The sequence below is a fragment of the Syngnathus typhle genome, linkage group LG11 (assembly GCF_033458585.1).
Source record: "Syngnathus typhle isolate RoL2023-S1 ecotype Sweden linkage group LG11, RoL_Styp_1.0, whole genome shotgun sequence".
Taxonomy (NCBI): domain Eukaryota; kingdom Metazoa; phylum Chordata; class Actinopteri; order Syngnathiformes; family Syngnathidae; genus Syngnathus; species Syngnathus typhle.
In genome coordinates, this window is record NC_083748.1 from 11,970,333 (window position 1) to 11,988,404 (window position 18,072).

Genomic DNA, 18,072 nt, shown 5'->3' on the forward strand with positions numbered 1-18,072 from the left:
TTTTTGCTTTCTACAGTCAAGGGAGGAGTTTGTTTATTTGGGGCGCCAGTCTGCGGTGACATCAAATTCATTTGAACTGATGACTCACTAAGCTCCGGTTTACTTCTCTGAACAGAATGACAAAATTGGAATAATAAACAGCCCCAAATCAGAGAGGGAAGTGATGAAATGGCCCGTGACTCATTAAAAGGGAAAAACATGTTTTTTTTTATCACAACTTTTAAAATGCTGATAAGCTATGTTGAAGTATGCAGGATAGTGGTCCTCGAGGACCGGAGTTGGACCCCCAATTATATACTAGAACATAAAACAAACAAAAATCATTCCCCATGCAGCTTCTGTGAAGCTAATGAGATCCTCATCACAACTTTCCAACTAGCAGGCAACCACTTGACCAGTCCACGGCTACAACCCAAATCCATTTAACTGATAAGGCCGCACGTTTTTTTCCAAGTCAGCGTTCTTTTTCCCCTTCTCCGATTCCATCTTAATTCGTATTGTTATTTTGTATGTGTGGAAGAAAACAACGTGGTCATTTCCAAGAGCTCGATAAGCATGTTCGAGACGTCTGGAATTTAAAGACGCTTTGTCTCGATGTTGGCGGGCAGATGCCAGCAGACAGAGTGTCTTGTTGACAAGAGTGTGATAGAAATGGAGAGCGAGGACGAGAAAGCAGGCGGGGCGGGACGGGCCGAGTAAACAGCATGAAGGGAGAGGTTGAGAGAAGTTGAGAGGGAGGGGGAGGTTGGAGGGGGGCACGAGGGGGTGTGCGGGTTTGGTTTCTGTTCATGAGTAGAGGACCTCCCCATGAACTGTGCAGTCGCGAGCCGGGTCATTGGGGCGAGGTTGTCAGAGCGTGCCTGAAACAGTACACCCGGGGGTTCAGCCAGAGTTCACACACTCGCCGTGTCGCTCTGCCACGCAACACGCACACACAAACGAGTGCGCACACCTCCAATAAGCAAGCAGCACTGAAGAAATGTGCTCGGGCCTTTTGGCTCTCAGCAAACAGTCTGTCAGTTTGCATACGCTATGAGTGACGTTTTGTTTTCACACCGGCGCCTGCAAAGTTTATGCCGAGGAGACACGCTCAATGTAAATACGCATGCACACGGGAAAGCCATACAGCGGCCCGTCGACGGCGCGTCGACGGCAAACCGCAGCCAGGGGAGAGTTTCTTTAATTCCGCTCGGTGTGCTTTTAAAGAGGAGAGGCCACTAAGCCAGATTCCCCTCGGCGTGACTGAGCTCTTTGTGGGAAAGCTGTCCGCTTGATTCCCATTGAAGACGGCTTGGCCCATTGTCAAACCCAGAGCTTGACCCGCTGTTGAACCCAATTGTCAAAGTTGCCGCCGAGCTCGGGACTTTGCCGGCGGGGGGAGCAGAGTTCAGCGTTTTGGCAGGCCCAGGTTAAAGTTTCTGTCGTTTTCCAAAGTGTCGTGACTTCATAAACTGCGGCTAATTTGCGTTGTCCTGTCCTGTCTTTTTCAAGCTCTGGCCACCTTCACCTCTCTCTCGCCCTGGCTCGTTTTCCCGTGCGTGGATTATGTGTCATTGGAAGGCTTTTGACGGACAGGCCCAGCTGTGGCAGTCAGGCGCCAGAGCACCACGCCCTCCAAGTCCAAGGCAGACGCAAGGCCCGGGCTCAGAACAATCCTGCCTTTGTGAATCTACTGGAAATCATCAGCGGCATCCAAATGACCGTAAGCTGCAGATACAAGCCAGATGTTGGAATTCCTCCACTCAGTTCAATCGCAGTCCAGTCTGGCTCATCCAAGCTCGACAGCGCAGCAGTGGCAGAGCGAGCGGTGGGCGGGTCTCCGGGATTATTCGGTTACACGAAACTCGCACGCTCAAGTCGAGCGTTTGCTTTAGCCTCTGGAGGAGGTTGAATTGCCGCAAAAAAAGATTTGAGGTCACCATAAACGAGGAGGACAAATGGCATCCATCAGGACTTTCCTCCTGAAAAGTTGTGACGATTCAGCTCCCATGAAATTTAAAAGACATGTTTGCCATAATACGGGGTTTCTTTGTTTCCCTTATGACCCGGTGTGCCCTATATTCAGGAAAATCCTCATAATAAACCTGAAACTGTGCCTTATCACGGTCATAATGAGGCCTCCACATGTCTTTGGAGGACAAAAGTTCTTTTCCCGTATGACATCAACAAGACAGACCCGTGCTGACTGGAGCGTTTCTGGAAAAAAGGTTCTCCTATGAACCCCCGTCTTCTCCGCACAAGGTCTAAGTAACGACTCTCTAGAGGGATGCTTTCATCCTGACGCACACACTTTATGTTTGGTCTGTTTCCATTTAGCTTAAGGTTCAGGTGTAGTTCAGCGAGGCCGGGCCGCCTGCCCACGTGAGCCGCATCCAGGCGCCGCGCTCGGGCGGTAGGCCTTTGTTTGTGTAATTGAGCTCTGCCATTTCATTGCGGCTTATGTGTCAAAAGAACCTGGGAGAGAAAGAGAAGCGACGTCTGTCACGTCCCCCTTGACCCCCTTGCTACCTTGACCTCCACGTCCACACTAAGTCACGTGACCCACATGCGATTCACCTTGTACAAGACCAGGTCGCGGGCAAAAACAAAGGCGGGTCACCGAGTTCAAGCGGTCTTGCACAATTCTAAGAACTAAATCGCTGACAAGCCGGACCCGTGTGAGAAAGAAGACTTTTCGGGTGCCCGACGAGCTTTCCAAATGCTGCAAGGAGAACTTCGCTTGACCCTCCCACGCCCTTCCCCTGCGAGTGTCGTTGCCTTCTGAAAAGCAGCCTTCCCTTGGCTTTGTTTGTCCCTCAGGGCTCGCCTCCCACTTTTGCGCCGCTCACTGTCCGCGCTGCAGAACACAACACTGGAAAGCACATGTGAAACACAGCCTCATGACCCAGAAAGACTTTTGTCTTTTCTTTTTGGAAATACGTGCTCAGAAAATGGACTTGCTTCTCCTTTTGAAATTTCGATGGGTGTGAAGCCCCTCTTGGAATTGCTGCGTATTTTCATTCCTGCCACAATTTCTCTGGCGGGCTCAACAAGCCTGACAATCTTAAACAATTCAACAAAGAGTTTCAAACTTCCCGTTTCTTCAAGTGGCAACATTATGCTAATGCAAAGCGGTGAACACAGTATTTGAATGATCTGGCGATGCTGTGACTTAATTGCCAGGCCCCATTTTGTTTCTCTCAGTGGATATCTCTCAGCGTTTACCAGAGAATAAGAACTTTTCTGTCATCTTTATTGCGGCTCCAGCTCGCTGAGCTGCCGCTGTTCTTGTTTTTTTCGCCTCCATACGATGTTCTTAACGAGCCCGAGGCGGCGCGACACGAGCGCTGTGCGTGCAGCCACAAAAGATTAGGATTTATTTCAGAACAAACGTTATTTGCCTACCCCACGCTGGAATATTTCTTTATGGCTTGACTCCATTTATCTGCCATGCTTGTGTGTGTGTGTTTTGACTGACAGACTCTGGGCTTGTTGCTCCCCTCGACCTTTAACACCAATGTGTACAATAAATCTGGCCCTTTGACAGGTGGACTGAGGCGTCAAGGCCGGCCCCTTGCCGTGGGTTAGGCCCGGCTCTTTTTATCACGCTAGTCGCCCCGTGATGGATGAACCCCGAGTGGCCAGCAGGCCGGCGGTGGGGAGAGAGGTGGCCGAGGTGTCGAAAGAGGCGCCTTGCCTAGCCTTTGCGCAACCTCAGGACAAGGTCCACCTGTCTGCGTGCTTTATTGCAGGCGATAGTCCATCTTTAACTGGAGTCCGATAGTGCCTCGAGTGCCGAGAAGGTAACAAACTACCGACAACATCCCAGACGTCCCAAGTTCTAGACAAATTTTGTATTTACTTGCACAAAATGGAAAATATGAAATCAGGAGCAAATAAGGTGCTTTTGCATAAAGTCTTTTGCGTTTAAAACACATGCCAGATCCCTGCGTGGAAAGCCCACTAAATCCAGATTTGCCATCTAATAATAATAAAACAACATTCCCCTTTTATTAAAGTCAGATTAAAACTAAAAATAGAAAGCATGGAGAGCATGTAGGAAACATTAGAGTCTAAAAGAGTCAAATTCCTTTTAGATCAAGTTTGTGGTCAGGGGCTAGCAACACTCAGGAGGACAAAAGCCAAACAGTCCCACAGTTTAAAAGTGATCAGAATGAGAACGTGTGTGACTGCTGACCAAATTTAACATACCCGGGGGTCACCGAGTCCGGTCCTCAAGGGCACCACGGCCTGTTTTAGGTGCAGTCCTACTATGACACACCTGCTTGACCCCTGTGCTGTGTCGGGGAATTATTGGGAGTCCAAGCTTTGCTATAACAGCTGCTCACTGACCACTTATAAAATAAATAAAATAAAATAAATATATAAAAAAAAACAATAAATAAATAAATTCCAAGTATAAACATTGTGGCATCTGGTCACAACTGACTCAACAATGAAACCCCTCTGAATTTCTTGACAGAAGAAAAAAAAAATCATCTGCTTCCACCTGCGTCGGGTCAGTCACCCTGGCGCTGACGGACTTCAGCAGGGAAAAGGGCCTTCCAAGTCCGCTTTGATTTATTCACTATTTGGCTAACCCTGCACTGAACCTGCCTCGGGAGATTTCAAAACCATTTTAGTTCCCCTCTTCCGCATACGGCAGGCTCCCCGACCTATTTCCATCGCAAGGAGCGGTTCCGTCCCGCTCGGCTTTCGCAACAGCTCAGCCTGACAATGAGAAACAGGGCCCGCAGTGGGGGTCACCTCCCGAACGCGACGCGTAGCTCAAGGAAGAGGCGGGCAAGTCGATTACAAGCGCACTCGTAAAGCAAAGTGAGCAAACAATAGCCCGTGGGCCAAATAATCCCCGCCCACCAAGCATTACATCATCAAGAGTATCTGTTGCATTGAAAGAAACTGAAACCACCATTGACAAATTACCTCGCAGTGATAATGAAAGAGCATTCATGGCCATTTTATGTGGTGCATGAGATGGGGGTCAGACACGGTGGCCACGCCAAGTACGACCGAATACGCCTTAGATCATCGGAGACATTGATGGATTCGCTCGTGGTGTTTCGGGAGAATTCCACCCTAGGCCAACCGTAGATAACACCCACCGACTCCTCGTTTTATGTCTTTAACAAGATAATAGTCGTGTTCACCGAACAGACGCGGGGCGTAAATTTCAAAAGCGCTATTACGCTGCGGCAGCCATCAAAGTCCCGACCCGCACACAAAAGAGGTCATCTCTAGAACTGCATTTTATTATCTGTATTTAATGCAAATAAAAACAAGGAGTTAAAAATGATCTGACTAAAACAAGGGGCGCAGGTACAGACTTCCATCTCTGTCCATTATTTACAAAGCTTAACGTCAGTCCTTCATCACGTATATTCCACCTTGCAGAAGCAACGGTCCCTCCGCGATGACGTCTTCACCACCTCCAAGTACCACGAGGTCCATAGTTCACTTTTTCAACTCGGAATCGGCGGGGTCACCCGCATCCAAGCTCATGTCCGTCCTTTGAACGTGTTCATGCAAGTATAGCTCCCCGTAAACTTGTGGATTTCTTCAAGTGCGCCTTGTGGCATGAAGCTGGGAAGTTGAGAACGGGAACATTAGAAAGTTGAAGCGAGGGTGAAAGGAACCCACGTCGGGACCCGAGCTCACCTTTTGAGAACGACAAGCGCATGCATGGTCCAAGGCAGGTAGAGAAAAGCCACATCTGCTCGAACCGCATCCACAGTTTTTTGGGCAACCGTCTCCGGCCTCAGAGGTGGAAATAGCTGAGGGAATCTGCCAAAACATGAATCAAGATCACATGAAGACCAAATCAGGAGCCTCCGCATATATCAAGGGGTTTGGTTTCCCACCTGACTCTCATGCCCTGGAACATTTCCGTGTTGGTGTGGAAGGGAAGAACTGTGGTGCAGCCAACGCCCGGACAGTCCAGCAGGCCCAGCGTCAAGCTCTCCATGAAGGCCAGAGACGAAGCCTTGGAGGTGCAGTAGTCCACGGCCCCGGGGATAGGCGACTGGGACAGGATGGAATTGATGCAGACCACGTGACCGTGCTGAAGCTCCAGCATCCGAGGCAGGAAGGCCTTTGTGGTCTGACACCAGAACGGAGGGAGTGAGGGAGGGAAGAGATGTTATGACGGGAATGAATTATAGCCAGGAACTGGCCAAGAGTCAAGCCGCAGATTATTTTTCCATTTCCATTGAAAGGGTAATTGAATTTCCGTCTGCATATTTCCGTCTTCAGATCTCCATTTAGAATAATGATGCCACGACTTCCACTGGCCCCCTCGGAATGTCTCAGGAAATGAAGCCTTCAGAAGCATTCCGTTTAACCTGCACCTCCGAACTTGTCAAGCTTGACAAGTTCGAAGGCTCGCAATGAGGGATTCTCCAAGTCCCCCGTTGAGCCTTTTATATCTTTCCAATCTACTCTTTCTTATTTCAATATCGCCAGCTTCGTGACAAGCAAGGAAAAGTCATTTTGACTAACACTTGGAACTTTTGCACCTTCATCAACAACATTTTTCATTTTCTTTGAACTATTGCCAATATTTGATGTGCTATTTTTTGATGAATTGTTGTTTTTTCTAAAGCGCTTTGCTATGGCCAAGGCCGTTGTTGAAGCGTTATATAAATAAAGATGTATTGTACTCAAGTTGCTACATCTACAATTGCCATTCCTCACATTATTTATCGCTTCTGCTATCTTGTGGAATATTTTTTCATTTGTCCGCCTGTCACTATAAACCAATGGCATCGACTGATAAAGCTACATTATTCATTTTATCCATTAAGGTCAAACTGAATAATGGCCAATTTCTTGAAGAAAAACACAAACCACGCAAAAACTCGATGATCTGTCTTACCCAAAACTGTCCCATGGTGTTGATGTGTTGCGATTTCAGTAGGGCATCGTCGTCGCTGTCCATCAGACTTTTGCCGTGGACCACAGCTGCGTTGTTCACTAATATCGTAACATCTCCAACCTGAGAGCCGAGAGAGGAAAAAAAGACATTGGCAAGCTCACCACGTCTGCTTCGATGAGATAATGCAGTTGCCGGAGCTGTCATCAACATTTTAGTTTGACATTTCACTCGAAGTATAAATCTCTACACCAGATGGGAGCGATGAAGCGGCTCGGAGGTGGAGTACCTTCTCTCGAACAACCTTGGCTTGCTTGTAAACCTCTTCCCGATTGGCCACGTCGCAAAGGAAGTAGTGGCACTCGGTTCCCGACTGCCAGATCTCTGCCGCCGTCTCTTTTAGACACTTCTCCGTGCGACCCCACAGGATCACCTGCAACAAAAGTCAGGATGGAAGCAAACGTGCAATTTGGTCATCAGTCATGTCCAACAAAAAAGTGCGTGTGCCAATATTTTTGGCAATGAGCAACACTCTTCATCGAGAGGCCATTTTGACTCCGACAAATCGTTTTCAGGCGAATGAATTGCCGTGTGAATGAAACATCTCTTCGTCCAGCCCGAGACCAAACGAAGGGCCGGTCATCCATCTGAGCGGGGGTAGCGGTGGGCTGGGGTGCGAAGCTGGGTGGGGGTGGGTGTACTAGTGATTGGGCAATTAGATCTGTCAGTCTCCGGGGTCAGGGAAAGGTAATGAAATCAGGGGGTGAGCCCTCCTCATCTCTCCAAACACAAATTCTCAAAGAGATTACACGGCCTTTTGAGCAGATGAGCCCGCTCGCTCCCTTGTGCTCAGGAAGCCTGAAAACGTGCGCAAAGTGCTGAGGGCGCGAGTGTGCCATTTGGCCGCGTGCCCGCCGCTCGGGATAATATCTGAGGGGGAAAATGCGGGAGGTGAGCGCCGCTGGCTAAGACCGTACGGGCCTATTGATGACATCGTCTCCACTTTGCAATGAGCGGACGAGCATTTCAATTGTTATTTTCTCTCACTTCAAAGGCAAATGGGGTGGGACTGGATTGCGTGGGGGTCCGCACATAGTATTTATATTTATTGGCAAGGGTATTTCAGTTACTTAGCGAGTGAAGTTCTGCCTCCGTGAGTGAAAATACAAGCCGTGCTTTTTATTGTCACCACAGGCAGGTTCTAGAGCGTTTTGGCCATTTCTCACCAAAAAAATTCTAAAAGTTCAAGCCTCCCAGGATAAATATTTTACGTGGGCCTTTGCATCTTTGCATGATTGGCCGTTACCGTTACTGATTGGCAGTGGGCGACAGTCGAAGCCTCAGCAAACATGGAAATTTGACACCGGCGGCTAACTCGATTCGTTTTTTGTTTGCCTGGCCAAGAGAGATAAGAGCAAAGGAGACAGGTTCTGATGAATACGTGAGAGCTTTTAATGGGATTGGCTTCTTGCAAACAATGCTGACAAAGAAGCCTCACATCTCCTCCTCCCCCCCAAAAATCTCATTAAATGGCAACCTTCTAACAGCACTCACCTGTTAAAAAAAAAAGCACATTTGATTGATTAAGGTTCTCAGCCGTCGCAACACAAATAAGCTCAAAGCAAACAAGGATTAGCAAAATTGAAAGGAAACAGTCGGAAAGCCGTTTTAATTAACGCCCGTAGCAGCCGCTTCTCAATCAGTTGAGCAAAATGGACTCTCCAAAGAGACATGGAAATTTAGACTGAAATGTATCTTCGGGAAAAAAAAACATCTTCAGTGTACTCTTTAGAATTTAATGTTTGTGATTGAAATCCAAGTTTGGGATGTTGGTCTGACATTTAAGGATGACCTTGAACTGCACTCAAGTGCAGAAGGTGTCTTGCAGTATGTCCAAATGTTCAATGTCAGCACATTCAGTCCATTTTGTTGAACAGTAAAATCCACAACAGGTGTTTGAACCATGACAAGCACTTGTAGTGCATGACCTCTCTTTGGCTCTTTTGGAACCTTCGGACCATACTCTGTGACTTTAATCTCAGGAGCCGCTCCAGGAACCCGTTTGAAGCCTCCTGTTGGTGTCACAATGTCAAAAAAGGAAACCGCCACTCAAATTTGGTTCAATTGTAAAAGTTAAAGTGGATGTTTCGTCGATGTTGCACAGCTTGAAACGAAATCTCGAAGGAGAGCCCTTCGTAACTTGACGACAGTCGCATGTTCCACCCCCCCCCCCCTCTCGACCCCTTTTCAATTTCACACCCGCCACACTAAAGGGCTGCAGAGGAGGTAGAGGGGGCAGCGGGAGTTCAGGAGGCAGTCGCCTGCCGCTGTCTAATTACTGCAGAGACAGCAAGGTCACTTGCAGGGCAATACCCAGCTGGGAGTGGTGTGCTTCCCGCCTCCGACACACACACATGCACACACACACACACACACACACACACAAACCTGTTGTCACCAGTGTGGCTTGCAACCATGTTGAAATGCACATTTTTAGGCAGTGAAGCAATACTTTGTTACTGGACCTAGTAGGCATCAGTACAATAGCTGAGAATTTTCCTAAAACTTTTTTACGTTCATTCCTTAAATCTGAAAACTAATATGCATGTCCTTCCCACATGGTCAAACATGGCTTTTTATGTTTTCAATCTTTCCGATGAACGACACGCCATAAAGAGTGAAAAACAAGGACAGCAGTGAGATAGAAGAATGAGAACCAGGGCACATTTAATGATGTAACATAATAACCAAATCAAGCATGCTTTGCTGATTTGTGGCCGATATTTCTGCCCGCCTAAAACATATTGTGAATTTGGAAAAATGTCAACAACCTAACTTTTGCGACCCATATATGTGTGCTTCTACTTGAGTGAGTACTTTTGACACCTCTGCTGAGAGGTCTTTCTTTTTGGAAGCCATCCCTACAAATTCTTTGGTTTATTGTTTTGGAGCGTCCTTCTGCAAGAGTTCTCCGCAAAGCCCATCTCTGAGGATTCATTCATCAACTCTGCAGTTTGCCTTTCATGCAGTGTGGAAGTTCGCGCAGAGGGAAAAGGAAATTCTGTCCTGACAATCACAAAGGAGGGACAGTGGGGGGGTTGGCGCCGGTTCACATCAGAGGTTATCCTCATTCAAAATGGCCCCGCTGTTTCCTCTTAGCATCTACAAGTTTGTCGCGCACATTAGCGCAGGTGTTGTTTTCATTGCCTTCGCACCTTTGTGGTAGCCCAACAATGAGGCGCTGAAAAGCGGGACGACAACTTTTGTTGTGCAGCTGCACCCTGAAAAAGACTTTTGTAAAAACGCTCTGGATTCCTTCTTCCTTTTTTTCTAATCTTCCTTTTTCTGGACATATTGATAACTTAAGTGCATTGGAATCGTCAGTCCCACCACCACTAATTCAATACGCAAAAAAAAAAAAAAAAAAAATCCAATCACTGATGATGCTAAATATTATGATCACAGGGATATGGCTGGCAGACACCAAATAAGGTGGGAGGGAGAAATGACCACGATAATAATGAGGAGGACTCCCAAAGGCCTCTGGAGATTTGGAGGCCTAAGTGGCAGGTCCTTGGAAGGCTTGAGGTACTTGAACATGACCATTGCATGAGAATACTTTCCACTGATGGGGGACTTGAGGTTGCCATCAGTCACTTTTGAAGATAAAAAAATGCATTTGACAAAAAATTGAAATTGAATTACGCGATTTTATTATTATTTATTATTTTTTTTATTAAAGTGTGCTCATCTGTGATCGGCACTTTTGGAGAAGTATAAGAAAATGTTGAATATTTTGGTCATAGTTTGCATGAGAGCTGTTTTGCTCCTAGGATAATCAGTGTCAATCAAAAGTAAAGCATCGGGCACTCATTTGCATGCAGCTCTTGTTTTGGATCGCTTTGCCGACAATAATAACGTGTCCTCTGGATGACTCCTTCACATGGGTTTTCGTAGCGCGCCTACTGCCTTCTCGACATGTCAATCCCACCTCAGCCCTTCCCACATCACGCGTCACGACAGCTCCGCCGCTGTCGGCCATGAAACCTCTGCGTGACCCCAGCTGTTGTGTAACACTCCACATTGCGCAGACACAACAACAAGCGTGCACAAGTGGAACAAGTCGCTGCTATTTGGGTTACCTTCCTGGCGCCCTGCTTGGCAAACTCCTTGGCCAGGTGGCGTCCAATGCCGCGTCCCCCTCCCGTGATCAAGACCACATCGTCGCTCAGCTGCTTGCGTCTGCTCGGCACCAGCCAGCGCACCGCGGAGCGCACGACGTAGAAGAGCACTTGAACCGGGAAGAGGAGCACCCGACACGCGCTCCTCAGCTCCATGCCGGCGAAAAGTCTCGGCTTGGCTGCACTTTTCTTGCCAAAGTTTCACCTGCCGCCCTCGATCATGCGTACTTTGAGGAGAAACTCGCGTCCAAACTTGATGACGTCGCCGCTTTGCTCGCTCATCCCGCCTCGAAGCCCACGCACCAAACTCTTGTGCGCTCCACGAGCCGCCGTGCGCCGCTTTTATATACGCGCGCCTCCCGCCGAACGTGGAGCGTGGAGAGGAGCCGAGGGCAGGAGGAGGGGTGGAGAGGAGGACGATTTGGGGTGGGGGGACAGTAATCCTGATTGACACTGGTGTAGAGGGCCTCCAAAAAGTTGGCACTTCACTGCTCTCCAGGGTGCAAAAAAAGTGAGTTTATCTTCACTGATAGATGCACCATTTAATAAGCCAATTAGAAATTGACTTAGCTTATCAGGTGAGAAAAATGCAAAGAAATAAAAATAGGGAGTCAAACACCCAGCGGTCATCTCAGGGGTCAGCTGCAATACACCAAAGGGACTCCACAACAAGCCATTAGTTAATTGAATGTAAACTTTATTTTAAGTCTTTTATTTGTTGAGACTACAGAGGACTGATATTTGAAAGTACATTCAAATGCTCAAATAATTTGGGAGTAAATCGTCCATCTCATCGTTGTTGTGCCTGCCAGTGTCCACAAATGTATGTTTGGTCATACGCCACACTACCGACTTTTGTACTATACAATTTTTTTGTGGGGGGCCTCAAATATATTTTCTAAAAATAAGCATATAAAGCATGCAAATCCAGTCAGTTTATGTGTATTAATAAATATGCCATCACTGCCATCTACAGATCAGATGGAAAAGTTCAGATAAGACTCTCTCTCTCCAACCCCCCCCCCCCCCCGCCCCTACGATAATGAAAAGTCACATAAAAGGTCAAATATGAACTAGAAGAGTCTCAATGTGCATCATTCGTAAATAAAAATACTATTTTTTTGTGTATTTTGGGTCACACAAGACAAATATTCATGAGACATCAGGTTGAAAGAATATTTTTTTTCATTTGGTTCATTTGTGGTCTCAAACAGTACGTTATGAAAGGGTTCAGGAAAAAAATGCATCCCTCCACGTTTCCAGGATATAATGAGCACCATTAAGGATGATTATTTTTTATGCCAGCCTCCACTCAGCTCAAGGTAAGCCAAACATCCACATGGTCAAACACGCAGAGACTGTGGCGTCATCATGGAACACGAACAGACAACAAGCAGGCCTTTTTTCTTTCCGTCTGCTAATTAGTCTCATGTACTGGAGCTAATTTAGACGTCCCTGGCGGGCTGAGGATTGAAGCAGAGCTCACAAAATGCTTGCCGGGCTTGCTTGTTACCTTGGCGGCTGTGGTGGAGCATCAACGGCTTAATTGGCACCGCTTGTTAGACGACACGCTTCATTCTTTTTATCACCGTTTTTTTTTTGTTTTTTTTCAAATTCTCCATCCCCCTTGGCATATTTTGGAACGTCACAGAATTATTCTATGTTGAGCCACTTGCAAAGATGCCAGATATGCACAGACCTCTGTGTGTTTGAGAGCGATGCTTTTCAAACAGGGGGGACGACGGGTAAAGCTCACTTGTAGCGACAAGGCAAATTTCAGTTTGCAACGAATTACATATATTCATTCTGCAAATAAAACCTGGTGATGAGAGCTTTCCACATTTGCGGGCCATATAATGGCATACAGAAGTTTTCATCAAATCTAATTTTGCTTGAATGTGAAGGGTACAATAAATCTCAACAGTCGAGGCATTCCGAAAGTGAAGCCTGTTTGCGTATACTGAGCTAAAAACAGCCAAGAATAGTGCAGAACAACACAATTTCATATCTGCATATTCTTTGACCTTTTTTGGGGAGGAGGCTATTGGCAAATCAGACGTGGGTTCCTCGCTTTCCTGCGGCCGCTGATATCCTACAGAGGGAGCTGTGATAAGAAATGAAATCTGTGAAACGTGCAGTGAAAGCCAAGATGGCCGCCGCTTTTCTTTAATGTCATCAAAGGAAACCGAGCTTCTTGAGAGGGAGAACGTTCACGTTGACTCTCACAACCAAGCATTCTGCGTGTTGTTTGTTTTCATTCTTCTTTGGTCATGTCGAAAGCAACGCATGTGTCAAAGTGTCCCGTATTGTCTCTCCCGGGTTCTAATTGGGCCCTGAGTGCCGTGCCTGGGCTGACATGTTAACCACAGAGTTGTCACTTCCTTTCTGTGGCAGAGTTTGGAGTGGACAGTTGCTGAGTGTGAGGCGCAATAAAACAACACTGGAGAGGACACCTTAATGCATCCTTAAACTGTAGATTGAGGTTTAAGGACTGAAGTGTTCAAGAGGGATTTCGGTACCAGCGCTCTGCACTCGCACAATAATATCAGACATCTGGCCTGAGTATGTTTCGCCTTCACAGCTGCAAGTTGTGGTTATCAATTTGTTAATCACCGGATCCCCACGGGACGGGGGTGTCACAATAATCGGCTTCTTCATGACCACGGCAAATCTGCTTTCATCTTTCCTTATCCTCGGCATCTTCTGCTGCAACTCCAACTACACCAAATCGACCCTCGCCACATCCATAAATCTCCTCCTTGGTCTTCCTCAGGGCCTTCTACCTGGCAGCTCAATTTTCACCAACTTTCCACTGATCTATCCACTACATCTATCTCTACTGTATTTCTTTTTCTAGCTTTGTCTACAAACCGTCCAATCTGAACTGATTTTTTTTCCCGATCCAATTCATCCCTGACACCCCTCGATAATCGGCTCCTTGAGGAGATCCAAATTGGATACGTGACATTTGTGAACCACAAATAAGAGACTGTAGCCATGTGGGGTGCCTTCTAAAAAATGATCCTTGCAAGTATTTGCGTGCTGCTGTGTCTGCTTGACTGGTGGAGAGGAGACCAACAGTCAGGCAGTCGACTGAAATCCCCGGAAGAGGGTTTCTGAACCCGGCTAAGCAAATCCTGGAAATACGACTGTTGCTCGGCTGGCAAGTACATCCATCTGAAGCTCGGTCGGCACTGTGCTGTTAAACGAGGGGCACGCACCAGATCGTTTAATGGCCTGTTGGTCTTTCTACTTTCGATTTCTCACACAACTTCACTGGCTACATCTGAGGAAGTAGCCTGAGGACACAATTTGTAGTCTAAGCGTTTATCAATATGCAGTGCATTTCATTGAGCCAAGCGTGTACGTATACTATATTGCACTCGGGATGCAAACCTTTTTCAATTTTCCTTAAGCGTGCCTCTCAGCTCACCCGAGTCATACTGAGACCACGACGCGTCGCCTGTTTGAGTCGCTAACCACGACGCAGTGCATCGGATCGCAATAGAGCTGGGTAAACAGAAGTGAATAGAGAGCCTCCATCATGAGCAAACAAGGAGCCGTAAGGTGACTTCGAGTCTCGTCTTGTTGTTTTAGCCGGCATGCTCCGCAAAGGCGCCGCGTGGTGGAACATTTGCCGATGGCGGTGGTTTAACGGCGGCATATTTTAAGCACGCAAAAGTAGGTGAGCCTGAAAATGTGTGCTCTGTTGGCTTCAAAAGATTAAAAAAAAGACGTGAATTTGCAAAGAATAACCCATAATCTACATTTTGCTGGTCTCCAGCCAGGGAGCTAAGTGAAGCTTTGCTTCATAAGAAATGAGAATACGTCGGAAGGGTGCCTCAACATGCAATTAGTCGGTCAAGCCAAAGTTAAAAGAAAAAGGGTCGAAGGATTATTGTTCCAAATGAAGACTTATTGGCTTGATGGGGAGGTTCCGCTACAGCCCGGATGCATGGATGAGGATCTGAACAGAGAAATGCCCGTGGAATTGTAGCAGGGTGACGACCGATAGTGACTAATCCTTGTGCTACGCACGTCGCTGCACCCCAACCACTGAGCTGTTTGAGTGTTCATTCAGCGGCAGGCGGCCAGCTGACCCGCCCCACCGGGACTTTGAGTTTGAGGCGAGAGCTGCCCCGCTACGCCCTCCAACCAGTCCTTCAAGGCTTTAACACGCTGTCACCACACGGCAAATCAGGCTTTTAATTCCAGCGTTACACTGATAGCCAAGATAAAGAGTCATTAGGGGAAGATATTTCTGGAATAGCCGTCAAATCATCACTTGCTGCCATCACATTGCGAGCCTCTTGAAGAGTATTAGAAAAGACGAGGTCATGCACTCCACCGCTTAGCGGGGAACAATATTAAGACGACAAGTATGGCAAGCCATTTGTGCGTTTATTCCTTATCGTTGATATCAGACAGTAAATGCTCAAATAGCTTGCCATAGAACAGCGACTTCCGGGCAGCCTGACGACAGCCCCTGTTAAAGCAGCCATACAAAATCAACTTTATGCCGAAGCTAGCCTAAAATTAACAGCACTGGAAATTACCAATCAATTTTGTATTGTTTCTGTAATGATTCAAATACTACCATTGAAAAGCTTTTTGAGTGAGATTGTATTTTTAATTATGGAATATAATTATTGGTGTGAAGCATGAATATCTCAATTTTACCCTTCAGTTAAATTCAATTGCAAAGGATTTTTTTCAATGAAGATGTCATATTCTCGTTATTTACATTTTGGAACAGCAAAACCTGCTCAAAATGTCCTAAATGTGTCGATTATATCAAAAGTCTGAATGAAATCACTTCTTTATAATACTAGACTGTTTTTCTTTTCTTTTTTTAAATGACAGATGATCGAATCAATGCGTTGAACACACAACTGGACTAAAAAAATGAAGGTTAATTCAGGACACTATAGCTTCCTCCTCTCACTTCTTGTTGAAAGCACTTGTCGCTGGTCAACAAGCTTCCGAGACTCGACTGTTACGCGTCCGCGTGAAAAGGGCCGACTGAGTCAGCAAGACAAGACCAGTTTGCGCAAGAGTAAACCAAACATCATTATACATGAGGAATTAAAAATTAAAGCCGTGCCCTGCCCTGGCGATGAGCAAAACACACCTCGGGGTTGTATATTTGATATGCATGCAGCAGTTGTGCTCGTGAACAATGAAAAGTGTGTCCACCCAGATGCCCGTTTTATTGTTGCAGAGACGTTAATGTCTGCGGCGACTTCCTTTATGGCCCTTCCAACCAATCACGCCTTGCTCTCGTCCGCAAAGCAGCAGTCACACCCTGCCCGAGTTTGGAAAATTCATGGCAATGTAAAACAATGCTCAACAATGAAAGGGAATAAAAAAAGTAAATTGCTTCGATGGCGTTGAATCATTTCAAAGGGAATATGTTTATTTCATATTTCATATTTCATAAGTTTTTCAAGTGAAACATTTGGGTTTGAAAACGTCATACTGGGCATATTTTTGGCCTGGTACTTTGAGGAAACCCAATTTAGGCATTTGACCAAATGAGCCTCGATAGGAAAAACGTATCGTAGGCTGCCAATGTCATCTAACCCGTATAGAATGTGGCAGAAATTAAAAAAAATGATGATTATTACTAGAAAGGGGGATGCAAATGAAAAACATTTTCAGCTCCCGGGAACATTGTTATGTTTGAAGCCCATCCAAAGTGGAACTGAAGTTGGCTACCATGTGGACCAACACAAACCTCTATTTAATTACTTGAATGCCGCTGTGCAGACACGTTCAGAGACAGCCCCCGGGCATTTGCCTGTTTGCCTTGCTTCAACTGTTGGTTCATATTTAACGAGGTGCTACTTTGTTGTTTTAATTTTATTTTAACATTGAAGAACATGCTGCTGTTCTGTCCAATTGTCCAATCTTCTCAGGTTCATTATCACATTCATGTCAGAGGGCAGGGGCATACATTCTGTCTACGCTTCCAGAGGATAATGAGATGCAAATTCCTCCTCTCTCCACCACAGTGCTTGCCGTTAGTATTCCCAGGCAACTTGCACCGAGAAAAAACAAAAGAAACACGCGTTGATGCCGGAACTGACCCGAGTCATCCAAGTCGACGTCTGCGGGGATACGTGCAACTCTCATCGCATTAGGAGCTTAATTACATGGAATCAAAGTGTTTAATTAGGAAGAATCAAAGACGCTTATGTTTGATGGTCAACCATCTGCGAGCAAGCGGCGACCTCCTCGCTCGGCTGTGCTGCCGCTCTCTCGGGGCTCCGCGCATGATGTTGACGGAGATGCTGTTCCGGATCAGCCCATCAAGCTACGAGCCTGAACCACATGATGGTGCTGTAGCAACACATCTCTCCGGGGATGCTGTCAGTCGAGCCCCCAATGATGAATATTTACATCACTCGCAGTGCTCCTCTTTATTTTTTTTTTTGCACCGTACATAATGACCCACGCTGGAATACATCGCACATGCACAGAATGTCAAGTCTGTCAACATCTTCAGATGTTTCGAGGACAACAAACTAGTGCAAACAAAAACTCTTGACACATTTTCTGGCCACCAAAGCAGAGCGACCCCGCCTGCGCCACATGCTTCCAGAAGCGCAGCTATTTATATTGCATGACACCTCTATTTACATGCCTTGTATTTACACACGCTCGCAGATAATTGCGTCCTCTCCAGGTCACTGTGCCGGTTATTTTTGCATGCTCGGTGATGAATTATGGCCGTACTGCCTGATTTGTATAATGTATACTGACTGCGACACTTATTCATGAGTGGGAGAAGCTGAACATCCCAAATGGTGTAAAAGTCACTTAATGGCAAGGCGGAGCAGCATATCTCGTGGAGAAAACTGTTTGCGAGGCAGCAAATAGTGGTCAGGAGACCATTAGGCTGCTAATGTTTCACATTTATGGTCCGAGATTGCTAATAAAGGGGCGGTAATTGCAATAACAGTATAGCATGGTGGGTGTGCTTTGCATGTTTGCCAGGAACACATGCACAAAACAGACCCA

The 18,072-nt window shown here is 46.6% G+C and overlaps 1 protein-coding gene across 1 annotated transcript; it reads right to left on the reverse strand.

Annotated features, from left to right (window-relative positions):
* Positions 1-5,233: 5,233 nt before the first annotated feature.
* On the reverse strand, positions 5,234-11,400 carry dhrs3b (dehydrogenase/reductase (SDR family) member 3b). Its single transcript, XM_061292109.1, has 6 exons — positions 11,011-11,400; positions 7,158-7,301; positions 6,872-6,991; positions 5,859-6,097; positions 5,656-5,781; positions 5,234-5,580 (listed from the first exon to the last, which is right to left on the reverse strand). The coding sequence occupies exons 1-6, from the start codon at positions 11,203-11,205 to the stop codon at positions 5,496-5,498; spliced, it is 909 nt and encodes a 302-aa protein (XP_061148093.1). The 5' UTR covers positions 11,206-11,400; the 3' UTR covers positions 5,234-5,495.
* Positions 11,401-18,072: the final 6,672 nt, after the last annotated feature.

Coding starts and splice junctions, on each gene's coding strand:
- dhrs3b (XM_061292109.1), bottom strand. CDS start 11,205: ATGGAGCTGAGGAGCGCGTGTCGGGTGCTCCTCTTCCCGGTTCAAGTG. Junction 7,302..11,010: donor CCAAGCAGGGCGCCAGGAAG/GTAACCCAAATA, acceptor CTTTTGTTGCAG/GTGATCCTGTGGGGTCGCAC. Junction 5,782..5,858: donor TTCCAGGGCATGAGAGTCAG/GTGGGAAACCAA, acceptor ATGTTTTGGCAG/ATTCCCTCAGCTATTTCCAC.